The following is an 18,648-nucleotide window of genomic DNA, read 5'->3' on the forward strand; positions in this document are numbered from 1 at the left end:
AGGGATAAGGAAGTCTTCTTGTAGGATAGTTTGTAGGAGTCGGCTCTCTCTTTCTACTGCTGTGTGGGTCCTGGGGCTTGAACTCCAGGTGTTAGACTTGGTGGCAGGCTTCTTAACGATTATGTCTTTAAACCATCTCTGCTTCCTAGAAGACGCTTGACTGTGGGAAACTTGGTGATGGTTAATGTCCTTAAGTGATCGTAGCATGAGTCCAGTCCTTGACATACATAACATTGAAAGACTGTCAGAGTTAACCTAATTATACTAACCTAAGCTCAATTAAATATCTCCCCTACTTTGTGAGTCGTGTGGGTTCTATCTAGGAAAAGCAACAAGGGGAGTTTATTAGGAGACTGCCAGGGCATCTCGTGGCTTCGTGGGATGGGGTCTGGCAGGCTCACAAACAACTCAAGACTGGTTGTCGGGTCTGTGTCTGGTCCTGTAGTGACCCAGGCGGCCATTGAAGACAGGTGCTCCTGAGTGCCTGCTGACCTTGTTCCATGTGAGTGCGTCGTCACTGCAGAGGCGGCCTCACCACCATAAGGGTTTTCCTTACAGTGAAATGCACCTCAGATTATACTTCGTACTCTGTCCTTTGTGTCCCCACAACTCCACAGCAGTGGTTGGCATGTAGCAAATGCTGAGAAAACATGGGATTTTGTTTCGTGCAGATGTGTGGTTGGGTTGTACACATTAGGGCTGTTCTTAGAGCTACGTAGTTTCCCCACAAGGTCAGCAGAGGTCAGCAGATCCGTTGCTGTCTCTGCGGCACCTCAGAAGCCCTGACAACTTTTGTCTAATTCAGAGTCACCTGTGGTTCCTAACTGCCCTCCAGCTCACCTGCCCCCATAACTCTGAACTGGAAATCTGTGTGTGGTTTACGTATTTCAGATGCAGAAGGAAGGTTTTAAGATCCGTCTTGACCTGAAGAGAAATCTGTACAGACCGATACAGAAAACAGAAGACATTTCACACAGAACGGCAAACTTTACTTATGACATGAGGAGAAATTATATTTTATTTTTGATTCCCAGACCTTTATCTCATTATAGCAGTTGGTTTTTGGGGTGCTTAGCTCACATGATCCCAGCCAGGAAACCAGCTGTTGTCAGGCTCGGGTCACATGAGCACATTTCTCCCAGAGCAGTCAGAGCTCTCTGCAGAGACATGCAGGCAGCTCAGCATATACAGCCAGATCCCGAGGCCTCCTGTTCACCCCACCTTGTCCCCAGCCACAGGAAGCAGAGTACCAGCAGTGTGAAAACCTGCCGGGCTGCGTGTCTCAGTGACACACAGTGGGCTTGCATTTAGCACGGCTGTCTTTTACTCTCTTCTCCTTTACATTGGACATGGAATTAATACAAATGCCTTTCGTTAGAGACTTTTATGCCATAACTGACGTTGGCTGGCTGACTTCCCTGTTGTCTGATGTCTTCTAGAGGCATGGCTACTGCACCCTGGGAGAAGCCTTCAACCGGCTAGACTTCTCAAGTGCGATTCAGGATATCAGAAGGTTCACTTATGTGGTCAAAGTAAGTGTTCTTGGAGAAGCAGCTTCGATGACTCTCAAATAAAGGGTCACCTGTCTATGTACAGAAAGGAAAGGGATAGCTCAGGGGAAGACATGAGGGGGGGGAGGGTTAACACACTGAGGTCACTGCTGCACGTCCCAGAGGCCACGGGAGCTAAGATACTACAGGGCCTTTTTCTTGGAAACACCTTCTACATTTGAGCTCATGAAGATCCCTCATGACTCCACATGCATGTTCTACTTCTCATGTCCTCTCAGAGTGAGCCTTGTTATATACAAAGGAGTAACTGGCTAATAGACAAGAGAATTTTACACAAAATAGAACTCCAGAAAGTCTCCCTGCATTACTGATGGCTTTTGAGAAGTTTCTGTCTTGATGATCTTCAGAAGGGAAAGGTCTTTGCTGTATTATCCCACGTGGGGTTTGCTTTTGTCTGGGGCTTATCCACTGCACTGCATTGTTGGTAAAGGACCAGTCCGCCTTCACATCGGCTAGCCTGTTCCAGCGCTGCTAGAGGCTCTCACTGCCTCCTAGGCATTTCGAAGTGTTGCTGCAGTTCAGAGATGTGAGGCTGGATGGCTCTTGGCCTCTGCTAATGTCATGTGTAATGTGTGACTCTAGGCAGCACTAGTGGTTGGCAGGAGAGGCGGTCACAGCGTCTTCCGGGTCCAGTGTTCACAGGGCAGTGGCTCCTGAGCTCCTGCAGAGCATCTGTCTAGGTGCTTCTGTCCTGCTGATGGAACTTGTTCAAGAGTGGAGGAGTTAGGTATCCAGGGAGGACACAGGCCAGCTCTCACAGTACTTTTGCTACCCGCTCTACAGTACTTCTGTAAATAATATTTTTGTACAAAGTAGAAGTGACGGGGGCTGGAGAGATGGCTCAGAGGTTAAAAGCACTGACTGCTCTTCCAGAGGTCCTGAGTTCAATTCCAGCAACCACATGGTGGCTCACAACCATCTGTAATAGGATCCGATGCCCTCTTCTGATGTGTCTGAAGACAGAGACAGTATACTTATATACATAAAATAATAAATAAATAAATCCTTAAAAATAAAACAAACCAAAAAAAAAAAAAGTAGAAGTGGCTTATTCTGTTTCTAAATAACAAGTTTTCTTAAAAGAAAACTTATACCTGTTCAGAATATAATTAGTCCTGCCCTGCTAGCTGGGTGTCTTAGCTTCTTGGAGCTGTGATGAAATACTCTGACAAAAAGCAGCATGAGGGATGAAGGGACTTGTTTCAGATCACAGGGAGCTTTGGTATCCTGCTCACTGGTGGCTCATTGGCAGCTCCGGGCTGGCTCCTGTGTCCTCAGTGGTGGCAGCCCTGGGCTGGCTCGTGTGTCCTTAGTTCTTTTGCTCCTTCTACACTTGTTTGTTATCCTAAGACATTGTTGGGTTGATGCTCTTTGTGTGTTTATTGAGAAGACATGCGTTTTTCTACACTGTTAGTGTGTGTTTGGCTGACTGGTTTCCCATGAGCAGTGACTCTCACTTCCGTTCAGTAATGTTGAGCGGTGGTAAAGTTTGATGTGTAGCTGCCTCCTGGAATTGGGCAGGGGCCAGACTTGAGCCTGGTTTGTTTGTTGGTTTGCTTTTTGCTTTTTTAAAAAATAGGGTTTGTCCTATAGTGTTTGTTGTTTTTGTCTCCTAATTTGCTTTTGGTATTGATGTGCAAGTCTCATGGCGTACTTTTGGAAGACTTCCTTCCCTTCTTGGAGTATTTTGAGAAGTGGTACTGGTTCTTTACGTGTGTGGTAGCACTCAACAGCAGAGCTGTCTGGCCCTGGCTTTTCTTTGAGAACCCTTGTCACACTGCCTTAGTCTTGCTGTCCACCACAGGTCTGCAGAGGCTCTTTTGTGAGGAATTCTCAGGCTAAGATGATGGCAAACTCTGGACCAGATGTTATTCCCTGACATGGAGCTGTGGAAGGGATGAGAGACAAGAAGGTGACAGGTTTGTTGTGACTTGAAACAGGTAACTGACATAGCTCTGAGGCCTGAGAGGGCAAGAGTCATGCAGAGTTGTATTACAGAGTGCCCTTAGAACAGTAGAACATGAGCCTACCTGAGTTGTGGAGGAACTATAGGGAAAGAGTAAGGAGTTGGTATACGTTATAAAGATGTGTCAGAAGTAAGGCCAAACCTTTACTGTATCGGTAGATGCAAGTTGGTGAAGTAAATGTTTCTAGTTTGGGTCTAAAAAGTACATCCCAGCTCCAAGTTATTCATAGTAAATACCCTAATGTAGGAACCTGACGTCAGGAATAGAGGGTGGGAAAACACAAGTAAAATGGAGAGGAACAGGAAGTATGGGACAACATAGCAGCCCCTCTGCAGTGCCAGCAGGGCTTAATGTGTAACAGACGGTTGTACGAGGGGTTGTATATACAGGACTGTTGTGGGGCATCAGGAGGCACGGGCGTCAGGATGAGCCCTTGTCTTTACATCATGGTTGGCCCACATCACGGTTAGCTTCAGTGATCTGACGTGGCTCCTGAATTTACGATGTTTGAAGTGGTACCCAAAGCTTAAGTGTGGTGATCTTTAAATCTCAGCTTGGAAGGAGGGGCCTGTTGATGTCTTGATTGTCTGGTCAGCTTTTGGCAGTGGGTCAGAGTATGAAGGAATGTGAGGAGAGTCTGTTAGTGACCAGGGTCCTCTGCAGCTGGGAGGCTGAGCATTTATTTATCTCACTGGCCTGCAGCAGACCTGTTGAGATTCTGGAGCAGGACGGAAAGCAGGCTCTTACCTCAGGAGCTGGAGCTGGGTCCCCACAGCACACACAGATAGTAATCCTTCCCTGAATCGGCCTTACCAGAGTGCTCATATTGGTGCATCTCACACCGTGCTCCCGTGTGTGACCTCACACCGTGCTCCAGTGTGTAACCTCACATGGTGCTCCCGTGTGTGACCTCACACCAGGCTCCTGTGTGTGTGTGACCTCACACTGTGCTCCAGTGGATGACCTCACACCGTCTTCCAGTGGGTGACCACACCGAGCTCCAGTGGGTGACCTCATACCGGGCTCCAGTGGGTGACCACAGTGTTTCTGTAGTGAATGGATTCACAGATGGCTTAGCGTTTCTCTTTTTTCTTCAAGCTGCTACAGCTAATTGCGAAGTCCCAGTTAACCTCACTGAGTGGAGTGGCACAGAAGAACTACTTCAACGTTTTAGATAAAATTGTCCAGAAGGGTAAGATTATTACTGGAACATTTGTTTTCTTTTTTAAAGTAAAATATTTATTGATTAATAATTTACAGAGTCTACAACCTGGCCATTTACACAATCATTAGTTCTAGTGCAGCATATTCATAGGAGTGGGAAACTGTCACTGGTTTTACTTTATAACATTTTTGACAGTTACATGTTCTATTGGGTTGTATCTGTTCTATTCCCATCTCTCACCCATTCTGTGCTGGCTAGTTTTATGTCAGCTTTACATAAGCTAAAGTCATCTATGAGGAGGGACCCTCATTTGAGAAAATGCCTCATAGGAAAAGGCTGTAGGCAAGCCTCGAAGGCATTTTTTTTAATTAGTGATTTTTGGGGGAGCACCCAACCCATCGTGGGTAATACCATCCCTGGGCTGATGGTTTGGGGTTCTATAAGAAAGCAGGCTGAGCAAATCATGATGAGCAAGCCAGTAAGCAGCACCCCTCCATGGCCTCTGCATCAGCTCCTGCCTCCAGGTTCCTGCCCTGTCTGGGTTCCTGTTCTGACTTCCTTCAGTGGTGAACAGTGATGTGGAAATGTAAGCTGAGTAAACCCTTTCTTCCCCAGGTTGCTTTTATCGTGGTGGTGTTTCATCACAGCAGTAGTGACCCTAACTAAGACACTTGCCGACTCCTTCTTCCCCCTGGTCCCCCTCCTACTTAGGCAGACAGCCATAGCTGCTGAGTGCTGTGACTGCAATGACAGCCATAGCTGCTGAGCGCTGTGACTGCAGTGACAGCCATAGCTGCTGAGTGTTGTGACTGCGGTGACAGCCATAGCTGGTGAGCGCTGTGACTGCAGTGAAGCCATAGCTGTTGAGCGCTGTGACTGCAGTGGCTACGGTGTGTCCAGAAATCATTTCCTCACACTCCTCCCTATCCACTGGGTCTTAGTTTTTTCATTTAGGTTTGAGCACTAAATGGTCATATATCCCTATCACCTGGGCTAGTGAAGAATCTCTGTATTAACCTCCATGCACTGCAAAGATAAGCTCCTCTGACCAGGGCTGAGAGCAGCGCAGGGCTATGAATATAAGTGTAAATATTAGAAACAGGTCGACATGTCCATCTATCAAAACTGTAATAATAGGTCCGTCCTCCCCCACCCCGGCCCCAGGGCGGCTTTTGAGCAGGTTTATGGTACCAGACTCGCACTTCCTGCCACAGAGCAAACACTCAAATCCAATCAGTCAGGAGGGAGTTGGTTGTCCCCCCACAGAGCAAACCCTGAAATCTAATCAGTCAGCAAGGAGCAATTGCATTGTGTCTGCTGACCGAGGGACGTGTGTACGCAGGGTTATAGGATGCTCTATTCACCCTTTTGTAATCTCCCTCCCACATCAGACATTTGAGCTCATGACACAGGTCAGGATTTCCTTCATCCCTTAGCTTGATAATAAGGGTGTGAAGGGACCACGCTCTGCTATTTGTTCTTCTGTTGATGGACGTTTGGGTTATAATCCTAGATAATTGTTAACAGTAGTCCTTGCTCGTTTTTGCTTATTTTAGTTCTTGATGACCACCAGAATCCTCGCCTGATCAAAGACCTTCTCCAAGACTTGAGCTCGACTCTTTGCATCCTTGTCAGGGGGGTGGGGAAGTCAGTGTTAGTCGGAAACGTCAACGTTTGGATCTGCCGTTTGGAGACAGTTCTCAACTGGCAACAGCAGCTGCAGAATCTTCAGATGACTAAGGTGTGTTTCTTTTCTTTGTTTGGTTTTGGGGTTTCTTCTTCTTCTTCTTCTTCTTCTTCTTCTTCTTCTTCTTCTCTCTCTCTCTCTCTCTCTCTCTCTCTCTCTCTTGGTTTTGGGGTTTCTTCTCTCTCTCTCTCTCTCTCTCTCTCTCTCTCTCTCTCTCTCTCTCTCGCTCTTTTGAGATAGGATTTTACTATGTATCTCTGACTGGCTTTGTAGACCAGGCTGGTCCTGGACTTAGAGATCCGCCTGCCTCTGCCTGTAGAGTGCTGGGATTAAAGGTTAGCGCCATCACACCTGACCTAAATTTATTTTTAATTGACATAAAAATTATATGTACTTAGGAGATGCAATGTGAGGCATTACAGATCTGTGATGTGTAAACACTATGTCAGGACAGTTGGCAACCATCACCTCATGTATTTACCAGCTCTCCGAGGTTTTCTTTTTTTTTTTTTTTTCTTTTTTTAAAAGATTTATTTATTATATATACAGCATGTACGCCTGCAGGTCAGAAGAGGGCACTAGATCCCATTCCAGATGGTCGTGAGCCACCATGTGGTTGCTGGGAATTGAACTCAGGACCCCTGGAAGAGCAGACAGTGCTCTTAACCTCTGAGCCGTCTCTCCAGCCCTCTCCGAGGTTTTCAGTGAGTTGTTAGCGGTAATATGCCACTGTGCTAGTGAGCAGTGCAGGTCATCTCTCCTATCCTGGACCCGTTAGCCATGTATTCTCTGCCCCTTTCTCTAGTCTTTCCTCAGACTATGGCTACCACTGTTTCACACTCTACTTCTTTGAGACCAGTGTTTTTGTTTCTGCATGTAACTTAGGACGTGTGGTATTTTGTTTCTGCATGTAACTTAGGACATGCTGTATTTTTTCTTACTATTCTTGACTTCTTTCACGTAAGAAGATAACCCATGGTTTCATTCATATTGCTGAAAATGACAACATTTCATTATTTTTGTGGCTGAATAATATTTAACACATTTTTTAAAAATTAAGTCATGTCAGTGGGCACTATGCTGACTCCACGTCTTGGCTACCATGACTCCTGCTATGAGCAGGTGATCTCAGTTCCCTTGGGTGGATGCGTACCCCTCAGCAGCAGTGCGGGTCACATGGAGATTCTGTTTCTGTTGTTCCAGGATCCTCTGTGCTGCTCTGCCCTCTGCTAGTTTACACCCGTCTACCCACAGTTCCCTAGAGTCCCCCTTGCACCCAGCACCAGTGTTTGTCATCTTCATTTCTCATGATTAGTGATACTGAGTGTTTGCATATACTTGTTGGTTATCCGCATGTCCTCTCAGAAATGTCATCCAGCTAATTCACCCTTCGTTGAGTTATGCAGTTCATTAACCCATCAGACAAAGAGCCGGCAGATGTTCTCGCCCATGTTGGGCGTCTTTCACTCTCTCTCTGTGCTGCAGAAGCTTGCTTGTTTTGTGTTAACCATATTGTAACTCATAAACATGCTAAGTGGTCAATGGGGAGGAAGTTTAGGTTTAACAATAGATAAAAATAAAGCTGAGGAGGCAGTGCAGACCCTGGGCCTATCCCTGGGTGAGTCCTGGTGCAGACCACCGCAGCACCCTTATGTCCCTGGGTGAATCACAGTGTAGACCACTGCAGCACCCTTATGTCCCTGGGTGAGTCCCGGTGCAGACCACCGCAGCACCCTTATGTCCCTGGGTGAGTCACAGTGCAGACCACCGTGGCACCCTTATGTCCCTGGGTGAGTCACAGTGCAGACCACCGCGGCACCCTTATGTCCCTGGGTGAGTCACAGTGTAGACCACTGCAGCACCCTTATGTCCCTGGGTGAGTCCCGGTGCAGACCACCGCAGCACCCTTATGTCCCTGGGTGAGTCACAGTGCAGACCACCGCAGCACCCTTATGTCCCTGGGTGAGTCACAGTGCAGACCACCGCAGCACCCTTATGTCCCTGGGTGAGTCCTGGTGCAGACCACCGCGGCACCCTTATGTCCCTGGGTGAGTTCAGGTGCAGACCACCGCGGCACCCTTATGTCCCTGGGTGAGTCCAGGTGCAGACCACCGCAGCACCCTTATGTCCCTGGGTGAGTCCCGGTGCAGACCACCGCAGCACCCTTATGTCCCTTGCTGCCACGAAGCAGGATAAATGTCATCAGCAGTTCCACATTTAAGATGCACCATTTTCTAGGTATTTTCCTAGTTAAAACAGAGCAGTGGGGGCAGGCATGTCCAGGGCTAACTTCCTGAGCACAGGGAGACTACTGTGTGCCAGCCCCTGTGAGACCACCCCACATAGCAGTGATGAAGACTGAAGTGACATCAGAACACATGGCCCCTTCCCTGTAGTCAGCTGAAGCTGTCTCTCCAGCATGACCATTGTTTGTTGAAGAAAGCCCCTGTGTTTTCTCCACTTGACACCTCTGTGTTCCTTTTAGCAGGTAAACACTGGCCTCACACTCAGTGACCTGCCCTTGCACATGCTCAACAACATCCTGTACCGTTTCTCAGATGGCTGGGACATTGTCACCCTGGGCCAGGTGACACCAACCCTGTACATGCTCAGTGAGGACAGGCGTCTGTGGAAGAGGCTGTGTCAGTACCACTTCGCTGAGAAGCAGGTCAGTGTGGGCAGCTGGCTTTGCTACTCTGTGGCTTCTTTCTTCTACCCTTCTCCACCTCTCAACCCCTAACACCAGATAAGAGACAAAAGAGGATGGAGAGGAAAGGAAAGAGACCCCTGAATAAGGTCTGGGGTGGGAAAGGGGTGACGTTATTGTTAGATTACTTCCTACTGATTGGGGTGTCAGGTTCCTTGGGGTAAGTTTGATCTTTACCACCAGGAGATCTGATTTCTCCTTGTTTCTTTTTTGTGCACAACTATTTAACAAATAGCAACCAACAACATCCAACCCACAACCCAACCTGATCCCCCAACCCCTGCTGCTTCTCGGGTCCTTAGCATTTATACTCTGAAAGCCCCCAGAATTCCAAACCCCCACAATCACAGAAACTGTCTGCAGCTGGCAGAATCACACCCGTGCTAGAGCACAAGGCAAACTAGTCAGCTGCTGTGGACAGCCTGAAGCAGCTCCATATCCCAGACTTGGATTCAAATAAAACCATATTCCCATAATATTTCCGAGTTTTTTTTTTTTTTTTTAAAGAAACCAAAAATTCTAACTACAAGTGTGTAGTTCAGTCCCTTAGTCAAGTCTCGTGTCACCAACCTTTGTGCTCACATGAAGTTGGGAGGATGTGGATTCCATATCCAGAGAGTTGATAGTATCTAAAGTATACTGAAGTTGTTTCTGAGTTCTACCAGTTACAAGGCTCGTTTGTCATACTGAAAAGGAATCATATTCTAAAAATGGCCTAATACCAAATAACTTAATTAGCTGAGCTGTATCATACTGGGAAAAGGTTACAGCGTTCTCTTTACCTAATAAGTCACATTCTGCCTCTGGCCCTGCCTCCTGTCAGCCCCTGTCCTGGAAGAATCAGTGAATCCTTGTAGCTCCTGTGCTTCCCACTTGGTGGCACCATCTTGATGTCCTCAGTGTCTTGCTAGTTGATTCTCCTGCTCCAGGGTGAAATCCCCACACCTGCTCTTCTTCAGCATCCAGGCATTCCTGGCTTGTTATATAAAACAGTACCTATTTCATTCAAGGATAGGAAGGGGCAAGTGATACATTGTCTGTCTCATAGATGTGGACATAACTGAGACACAGGAGCATCATGAAGACTGTGCCTGGCTCATGGCGAGTATGGGCAGAGAAGAAAGCAGGTCCCATCTGAAGAAAGAATCAACAGTCTTAGCCACACTTGAGAGTCCAGCCAGCTTAGGAAATCCAGTGACGCATTCAGAACACAGGGCACCTTTTAAATGACCCTCTGGATCTTGCTTGAGAGAAACTGGTGTGGGCATCAAAGGTGGTGGTCAGGGATGATATATGTGTCCAGCCAGGACCCTAGGAGAGTCCTAAGCAGAGCCCTGAGGAAGTGCCTTCAGGGACCCAGAACAAGTCCATGAGAGCTCAGGAAGCTCTGGGTTCTCAGACATGGAGCAGTGTAGTCAGGATGCTGAAGATGGGTGAGCATGGGAAATGGTCCGTTGGACTGGGGTGTGCTGAGGCTGGGCCTGAGAGCCGCTGCCCAGCAAGAGGCCTGGGCGACTCCGTCCGCTGCTCCTAGCTCCTTAGCCAGCCTGTCTCGTGCTGCTGTCTTCTTGTGTCTGTCTCAGCTGGCCAGCGTATTTGTATCTTCTCCTTTTTGAGATTGGATTTGAGTTGGCATCAGAAATGCAGAAGAGACTAGTTAGTCTTTTGGAGGAAAGATTTGGAGCCATGGACAGACAATGAATAAATGTCTGTCTGGGACGGCCCCGTGCCTCACACATTGCTCTGGGACCTACCTCCAAGGACACCATAGAGCAAGGAGCCAGGGCTCAGGCTGGGCTCCCAGAGCTCTCGGCGGTATGTAGATATCCAGATGTCACACCCCTTCAGGATATCAGCTGTTCATCTGTGTGAGTCCTGGAAATTCCTTGATGAGCCACTGTAGAGGTTAAAGGTCTGTTTTCTCAGGATTAACAATAGCTTACAGTTAGGGTCAGGCCAACAGTGCAGGTTAGGAAGTGACTCAGTGAAGCTGAAGGCTGTGTAGGTCCTGGCTTGGCTGTCCATAGTGACATCAGAAGGAACCATTGGCAAGACATGTTTGATGTGAGCAGCTGCTATAGACTTGAGTAACAGAAGACCCCAGGTTCTTACATAGAGGAAACATCCGGCAATGTGGGTGTTTCTCCTGTGAATGTTGTGGCCATGGAGCACTGAGGAGGGAAGAGAAGGCAAGACAGAGGGATTTTTGTCTCTAGAAATTCATGTTTCCAGGGTGCTTAAAGGACACGGAAATTGCTATAATCAGGCCTGTGACTGGCCCCTCAGCTCTTCAAACTGTCGTAGAAGTAGAGTCCCTCATTGGCTCCATTATGATTTCCAAAGGAAGTCCTTAAAAGGTGTGACTGATTCCATGTTGTACAAGAGATCGTTTTCAGTAAGAAGAAGCCGTCACACATTTAGACAAGGGCGTCTTTCATAGATAAGCAAGGCCAGGCCTGTCAGCCACACAGTTCCTATGTACGCAGACCTGATCTAGCCATGTGCTTTGTTTCCTCATGGCTCAAAGTATATTGCCCACACACTGTGGTCACACTTCATTTAGATGCTACCCAGTTTGTGTCTCTGTCACTGTGCTTGGTTTTGGGACACCACTGTTGCCTCAGGAGCCTTGTGCCTGTTGGCTGTTGTCTCAGTCTTTTCCAGCCCGAAGCAACCCTTCATCTACTTTCTGAATTATTTCCTGGTCTGGATGTGTGGTGTGAGCAGAATACACACCAGTCAGGCTTTTGTGACCCCACCCTACCCCGTAATGCCCTTTAGGATGTGTTTGTAGTAGGAAGCAAAGCTTTGTTCTTTGGGGACTAAAAATTCCATTTTTTTGGCGTGCCATGTTTTGCTTACCCATTCATTTGGTCATGGACACTGGGTCTCCTTGTACGTTGTAGCTAGTAGGATTGTTGCTGTGGACATCCATTGATGGGTTTGGGTGCAGACGTGTTTTTCATTTCTCTGAAGTAACTTCCTAGTGGTGGAATTACAGTTCACTTGCTGTGTTTAACCCCTGGAGAAGCTGCTGTTTTCCATGGTGGCCATACCATTTGCATTCCTACCAGAAGTATACCAGGCTTCTGATTCCCTGCACCATCCCCAGTACCTGCTGCTGCCTGACTTTCTAATGATTGCCATCCCAGTTGGTACGAGGTGGCACTTTTTTTCACTTCGGGTGGTTGCCATCTCTTTATGAGGACGTTGACCAGCTGTTCGTGGGTCTTGGCAGTAGAAATGCTTTTTCAAGTCCATTATCCATTCTCAAGTTGAGAAGTGAGGTCTCTATTTGTCCTGCATCCGCATCTCTTATTAAATACATGGCATCCTCAACTATCACAGACCTCCTTCAGAGCTGCCTTCTGTCTGCCTCTCGGCCGCTGGCTGTCACTGTGTAGGGACAAACACCATGATTTGCTTGACTTGTTCCTCATTGATTTAACCCAAGTAGGTTTAATTTCAATCTTAAAATGTTTTATGCACTGCTCTGCCTTATTTTAAAAAAATGTACCTATTGCATGTTTTTAAAAAAATCATCAAATAATTCTGAGCTAAATTGTGTTTTTTTTTTTTTTTTTTTTTTTTTAGTTTTGTAGACATTTGATCCTTTCAGAAAAAGGTCATATTGAGTGGAAGCTGATGTATTTCACACTTCAGAAGTATTACCCGACCAAGGAGCAGTACGGAGACACCTTACACTTCTGCCGCCATTGCAGCATTCTCTTCTGGAAGGTAAGGACTAAGATGGACTTGGAATGTGAGGACAAACTGCTCATCTGCATCTTAAACAGAAAGACGAGGAAACGGCAGCAGCCATGGTGGGAACGTTCCCAAAGCACTCCACTAGGTACTGGGAGCGGAGTGGGGGTCCATACAAGGTACACGCATGTTGTAGGGCCAGCAGTGTTGGAAGCTGAGTGCTGCTCACTTCTGAGTGGAGGCGCTGTCCTCGCTGCAGATGGCCCGCTCCTGATGCGCCTCATACCTGGCCTGAGTAAAGAACTTGCACTTGTCTGCCCATGCCCTCTCGGAACACCCGGAAGTCAGGCCCACTGCCCGCAGGGAAGCAGAGCCAGCCTTTAGCCTCTCGTCTCAAAGCCAGGTTCTCAGGGAGGCAGTAGGGCTATGGGAAGCACAGGCTTCAGAGTAAACGTGCAAACTTAACAAGACTGTAACTTTTTACTCGCAAAGACTGATCCTTTACTGAAAACTTGAAATGTCCCTATCAGTAATTTTCACATCTGAACAGTAAACCAGGAGTCCGTCATCCTGTTTTGAAATCTCACCACTTATTTTGTCTCTGGTTACAATAGTGTGTTTCCCATAACCAGAGAAGAGTCTGTGTGTCCCTTCCTTCCCTGGTAGCCGCTATAAAGTGCTTGGATGGTTTTCCTTTATATTTATGTAAATTTAGGACACAAGGCAAACTCTTAATTGTTGGCAAAGGATAACTTTTTAAATGTTTTTCATTTCAAACTTCATTTACAACCACATAGCCTTTTATTCTGATGGTCTAGAGCCAAGCAGAGGAGTAAGGATGTGGGTGTTGCTGCTGTCCCCTGCAAGGACAGCAGAGGACAGTCTGTCCTCTCTGACCTTGGTTCTTGTCTTTCTGAAAATTAAAAATGTGTGTAAAGTGTCTTTGCAGCAGGCGGACCATTGTCTAGAACACTCTGTCTTGAGAACATGGTCATCTCATGTTCAGTTTGGCCTCAGTTCCTTGCTGAGATTATACATACACAAAAGACAGCCCACTAGTGTTCCATCTGCCCCAGACATGGGGTGGACAAGGAGCCCCACTTTAGTACCTGAATCCAGGAGGATTCTGTCTGTGCTCAGGAGCTCCTCCCAGGATTCTCTGTGTAGCATCTCTGTCTCACTGGATGCTCTGGAAGACGAGGGCCTGTCTGCCCCAGTCAGCGTAGGTGAGACTGGTAATGTTCAGTGTGAGTTAACACACCTCCTAGAAAGGGCTTTTCATTTCTTCCCGAGACTATTTTATACTATAGAAATATTAAATGTATGGAGACTTGTATGAGGGAAGAAGGCTTATAGTTATATATGTAGTACCAGTTTTTCTTGGAGTAGTATCTTAGAACATTTGGTGCTTTTCCTATCTGCTAAAGCAAACAGCACAAGGGAAGGTGTTTACCTTCTCTGTGCCGTCTCTGTTTGGGGAGTGTAAGATGTGCTGCTCACATTCCATGGAATATGCAAGTTCTGGCCTTTCTTAACTAGAAGATTTTCAAGTAGGTAAGCCCTACTGCCTGCCTAAGAACCTGGCTTTGAGACGAGAGGCTTTCAGTTTTCCAAAAACTTGGCCTGTGAATTTCTACATTTAACCGGCCTCACATGCCTTAGTGATCACAGTTGAGAACAAGACAATTGGAGGGAGGGTGGCACCAGCCCAGCAGGATGTCTGAGGCCTCAGGAGCAGTTTTCCCACCTCCCATCCGTCCAGAGGCCCTGCTCCTTCGAGGATCCTTTTCCAGGTGTAAGTGTGAAATGTAAGGAAGACCCTTTCTTAATCCCGAAGCTGTTAGATGGCTCCTCTGCCCAGGTATGCCTCTGTCCAGAAGCAGCTTCCTTCCTGGGAGGGCGTGGGGATACAGTCAGGCAGGCCCAGGTGACCAGTGAGCTACAGTGCAGCAGGCAGGGTGCAGCCTGAGGGCTGGAGCTGTGCTATGGCTTTGGAATTGTGCCTGCTGTTGGGGACACTATTGACTGAGACACACGGGGGAACTGTTAGGAATGCAGAAGAGGGGTAGCGACCTCAGCTGGCCCTGAATATGGTCAGGACCCACTCTGGCTGTTCCTCGGTGACCACCTGTCCTTATGGGGACCCTGTGCCCTCTCGCAGGCTGGTTTCCCATTGCTCTCCTTCTGCTATACTGGAGTGATGCTTCTTCATTTTTCCAACTGCTGTGCAAGACTGACTCATTTGTTCCCACCCAGGTTACCAGCACACGGAGGCCACCAGTCGGTGTGCATGTCTCTCTCTGTCCTACTCAGTTTCCTGACTGTGTGAAGCCTGTCAGAAATTGTAGGACGAGAAGGCTAGGGAAGCTAGGATGGAGACTTAGCCTTTCTGCGTCCTTTCTTGTCTCAGGATTTCAGTAGCTAGACACTTCCAGTGATGCTAAGGAATCTACTGTAGGCAGGAGAAGCAAACTTGACTGAAGCAGTAACAGGGCAGAGATGGCAGGCCCTCTTTACTGGCCCGTCTTTGTAAACTGTCCTCTGTGAGCAGAGATGAAGTGCCACGCACTCCTGAGCAGGGAAAGCAGACAGAGTGTTCAGCAGCAGCCAGCACAGGGCTGCCCACCTCACAGAAGCAACAGCAGAGGTTTGTGGGCTGCAAGAAATCAAACATCCAAAATGGATGTAGGACCCGTGTGCATGTAGTTTGCAGTTCGCTACAGTTACTCACAGAGCAGACCCCCAGGGCAATGAAGAAGATGAGGGGTTTTCCCTAAACAGTCTGTTTTTCCCCCATAGAAATATGAGGACTGGTTTATGTATTTTGTGTGACTTTCCAGATGGTCAGTGTGGGAGCCTTAAAAGGAAGTGCAACTGTTTCTCTTGCCCTGGGCTTGCTTCTTTCTTTTGTATTCTTATTTATTTTTTGAGACAGGTTTTTTATTATGTGGCCTTAGCTGGCCTGAAACTCTTTGTGTAGTTCAAGCTGGCCTCTAACTCATAAGAGATCCATCTACCTGCCTCTGCCTTCCAAGTGCTGTGAGGCACTGGATTAATGGCCCTGGCTGTCATACCTGGCTGGAGTATCTTTTTAATTGTATAAATATGGGGTACCCAGCAATGCTCCATCTTTTCATAATGTTTGATATTGCTCAAATTTAGTTCCATAATGTGTTAGCATCCTCACAGGGTAGCTTCACGCCTCACGCCGAGCTTGCCTTGCTCGCCTCGCTCCGTCTAACCCTGAGTTTTCCTTCCTTTTCCTCCTTTGCTGCTCCTTGCTGACTGTCTCCACGGTGTCAAAGGACTACCATCTTGCTTGGTTGTTGAAGGTACTTCCTGTGTGCTGTTCCATCCTGTGCACTGTCCTTGCCCTGTCAGGTGATAGTGGCCCTTGCTATCAACAAGTTAGACTCATCCCAGAAAGCTGACTGAACCATCCCTGCACCTCAGGGTGGTCTGCGGAGCCAGAGAAGCAGCTCCAGCCGCGCTGAGCCTTCCCAGATGGGGCGAGCTGTTTCTCTTGTTACTTCTACACAGAATAATCACAGCTCCTGGGTTTTCCACGATGCCAGCTCCACACACCTGCTCTTTCAGCAGAGCTTGTGGTGAGCCTTCATCTCTGTGTGTGGAGGGAGACTACTCACCCACCCACTCCGTAAACCTGCAAAGGGAAAAAGAGACTAGGAGGCAGGATGTGGAGGGGTGGGCTAGGAGGAGCAGCTTTTATGACTACAAAACATTGTCACCCGTTAATAGACTCGCCTGGGGCTACCCAGGAGCTGATTTCCAGCAAGTCACGTCAGGTTTTGGCAGTGAGAGGGATTGGGATCCACTCAGCAAAACGCAGATTGCATTACTGTAGCCATTAAGGATAAGAATGTGCTCTGACCCCTCCCCTCGCTCTCTCCTCAGGACTCGGGACACCCCTGCACCGCAGCTGACCCCGACAGCTGCTTCACACCAGTGTCCCCCGAACACTTCATTGACCTCTTCAGATTCTGATGGTGCCCTCAGCCCTGTGCCCTTGTCCACAGCTGTCCTTGTGCTTTCTGTGTTGTGTAGTTGGTGTGAGTATTCTGTGACACAAGTGACGACAGGCTCAGTGACTGCCTGTACCTGTGTGGCCCTCGCTTGCTTCCAGAGAACCTGACAGGATGCAGAAGATGCTCGGGCAGTTGTGCACCATCACTGAGGGACAGGAGACCCCAACGCCATTTGTACTTCTTTCTTGAAATTCTTCTCGGCTTATAAAATTTGCATTTTTGTATATTTTTAAATATGGATCAAAAAGAGTTTTGGATTTTCAGCCCCATATTGTGCTGAACTGACATGAACAACCAAGAATATGCTTCTTGGTTGTCAAACAACAGTTTTCCATCCTCCAGTAACTGGGATGAAGAACAGAGCAGTTGATCCTTGTAAATACATTATGCAGAATATTTATTTTTCTTAAAATGTATTTTCACAACCCCAGTGGCTGTGCCCAGATGAGTCCTCATTGAATACAAGATGGACCCAGGAGCGTGCTTGGGGCTGTGAACTGGATGTACTGTCCATAGCCAGCAGCGCTGTCCCTGTGTTTCTGGGAACCCCTGCCGTGAGGCCATCATAGATCCAGACTTGGGATGCGGGTTCCAGATCAGAATAGAGCCCCTGCAAAGGAGTTGGAAACAGCTGAGTGAGGCTGAACTTCACTTGTAGAGATTACTTTCATGGTAAAGAAGTAGACCATGTCCATCTACTGATCAGCTTCATCAGATTCACATCTAACTAAATGGTGGTGTCTTTAAAATGTGCTGTTTTATTTTAAAAGTAATGCATGTGCACTTTAGAAATTTTTGAAAATAAAGATACATGAAAGAAAGTTCTATAATTCTTTGGCTGTTCAGCATTGCCACTCAGCAGTGGTAGCAGCAGTGGGTTGCTGTGTCCTCCGTGCTCGATTGAGTCAGGGACCCTACGCTCAGCATCTCTTTAAACTTCCGGAGCACATTCAAACCTGTAACTGCATAGTTAGAGTTTCAGATAAAAAATGCATTTTCCAGGTGTTTGTTTGTTTGGTTGGTTGGTTTGTTTTGTTTTTGGAGACACCAGTTTTCGGTGTAACCCTGGCTGTCCTAGAACTCACTCTGTATACCAAGCTGGCCTTGAACTCAGAAATCCACCTGCCCCTGCCTCCCAAGTGCTGGGATTAAAGGCGTGCACCACCACTGCCCAGCTTCATTGTCCAGTCTTATTCACTGTCCTCAACTGACAAAACAGCCAAAAACAACATGGATAATTGCCAACTGAGTCTCTTTGGTACAGTGCAGACACTCGGCCTCCTGGTGCACACCAACGTCAGCATTTCTTAAAACCATAAACATGATGCCTGCCACTCATAACCAGAACTTCACAGAACCACATGGATGGAGCAGCGCTTGCATAGAAGGCCAGGTGAATCGATTTTCTGTAAGCAGCGCCAACCAAGCGCACCTTCAGTGTATCTCTTGGCTCTTTCCTGTGTCCCCATCTGTTTCTTTGGGGACTTGTTCTTTTTTATATTAGTTTTTAAAGGGTTCATACTTACACTTTTCTTAATAGCGTGAGTGTGTATGACAGGCAGCATGGGGAAGAGAGGGGTGTTTGGCTTCACAGTTTTGGGGGTACAGTCCACTGAGCCCAGGAGACGGTCACAGCACAGTGAGGAGGCACAGTGAGTGAGGAGTGCTGCTGTCTGCTCACCTCCTCTTTGAGAACAACACCGGTTCTTGGAGAGTTTCATGCAGTGTATTTGTTCTACTCTTCCTACTGTCCAGTCCTACCTCAGCTACCCACAATACCCCAGCTTTGTGTCCTCTTTT

General features: G+C 47.5%; 1 protein-coding gene across 7 annotated transcripts in view; it reads left to right on the forward strand.

Annotated features, from left to right (window-relative positions):
• The window catches only part of Fbxo25 (F-box protein 25), a 31,636-nt gene extending 13,967 nt beyond the window's left edge, over positions 1-17,669 (forward strand). For 2 of the 7 annotated variants that reach the window (XM_034520617.2, XM_076913863.1), the window contains 7 exons: positions 1,440-1,532; positions 4,637-4,730; positions 6,260-6,444; positions 8,876-9,058; positions 12,692-12,835; positions 16,108-16,134; positions 16,718-16,948. In XM_034520617.2, the coding sequence (XP_034376508.1) occupies positions 1,440-1,532; positions 4,637-4,730; positions 6,260-6,444; positions 8,876-9,058; positions 12,692-12,835; positions 16,108-16,134; positions 16,718-16,807 (816 nt within the window). In that variant the 3' untranslated portion in view covers positions 16,808-16,948. Of the gene's footprint in view, positions 1-1,439; positions 1,533-4,636; positions 4,731-6,259; positions 6,445-8,875; positions 9,059-12,691; positions 12,836-16,107; positions 16,135-16,717 lie in introns of all 7 variants that reach the window. The other 5 variants (XM_034520618.2, XM_034520620.2, XM_034520624.2 and 2 more) reach the window with 5 other exon arrangements.
• Positions 17,670-18,648: the final 979 nt, after the last annotated feature.

This window comes from Arvicanthis niloticus, chromosome 16 (assembly GCF_011762505.2).
Source record: "Arvicanthis niloticus isolate mArvNil1 chromosome 16, mArvNil1.pat.X, whole genome shotgun sequence".
Classification (NCBI taxonomy): domain Eukaryota; kingdom Metazoa; phylum Chordata; class Mammalia; order Rodentia; family Muridae; genus Arvicanthis; species Arvicanthis niloticus.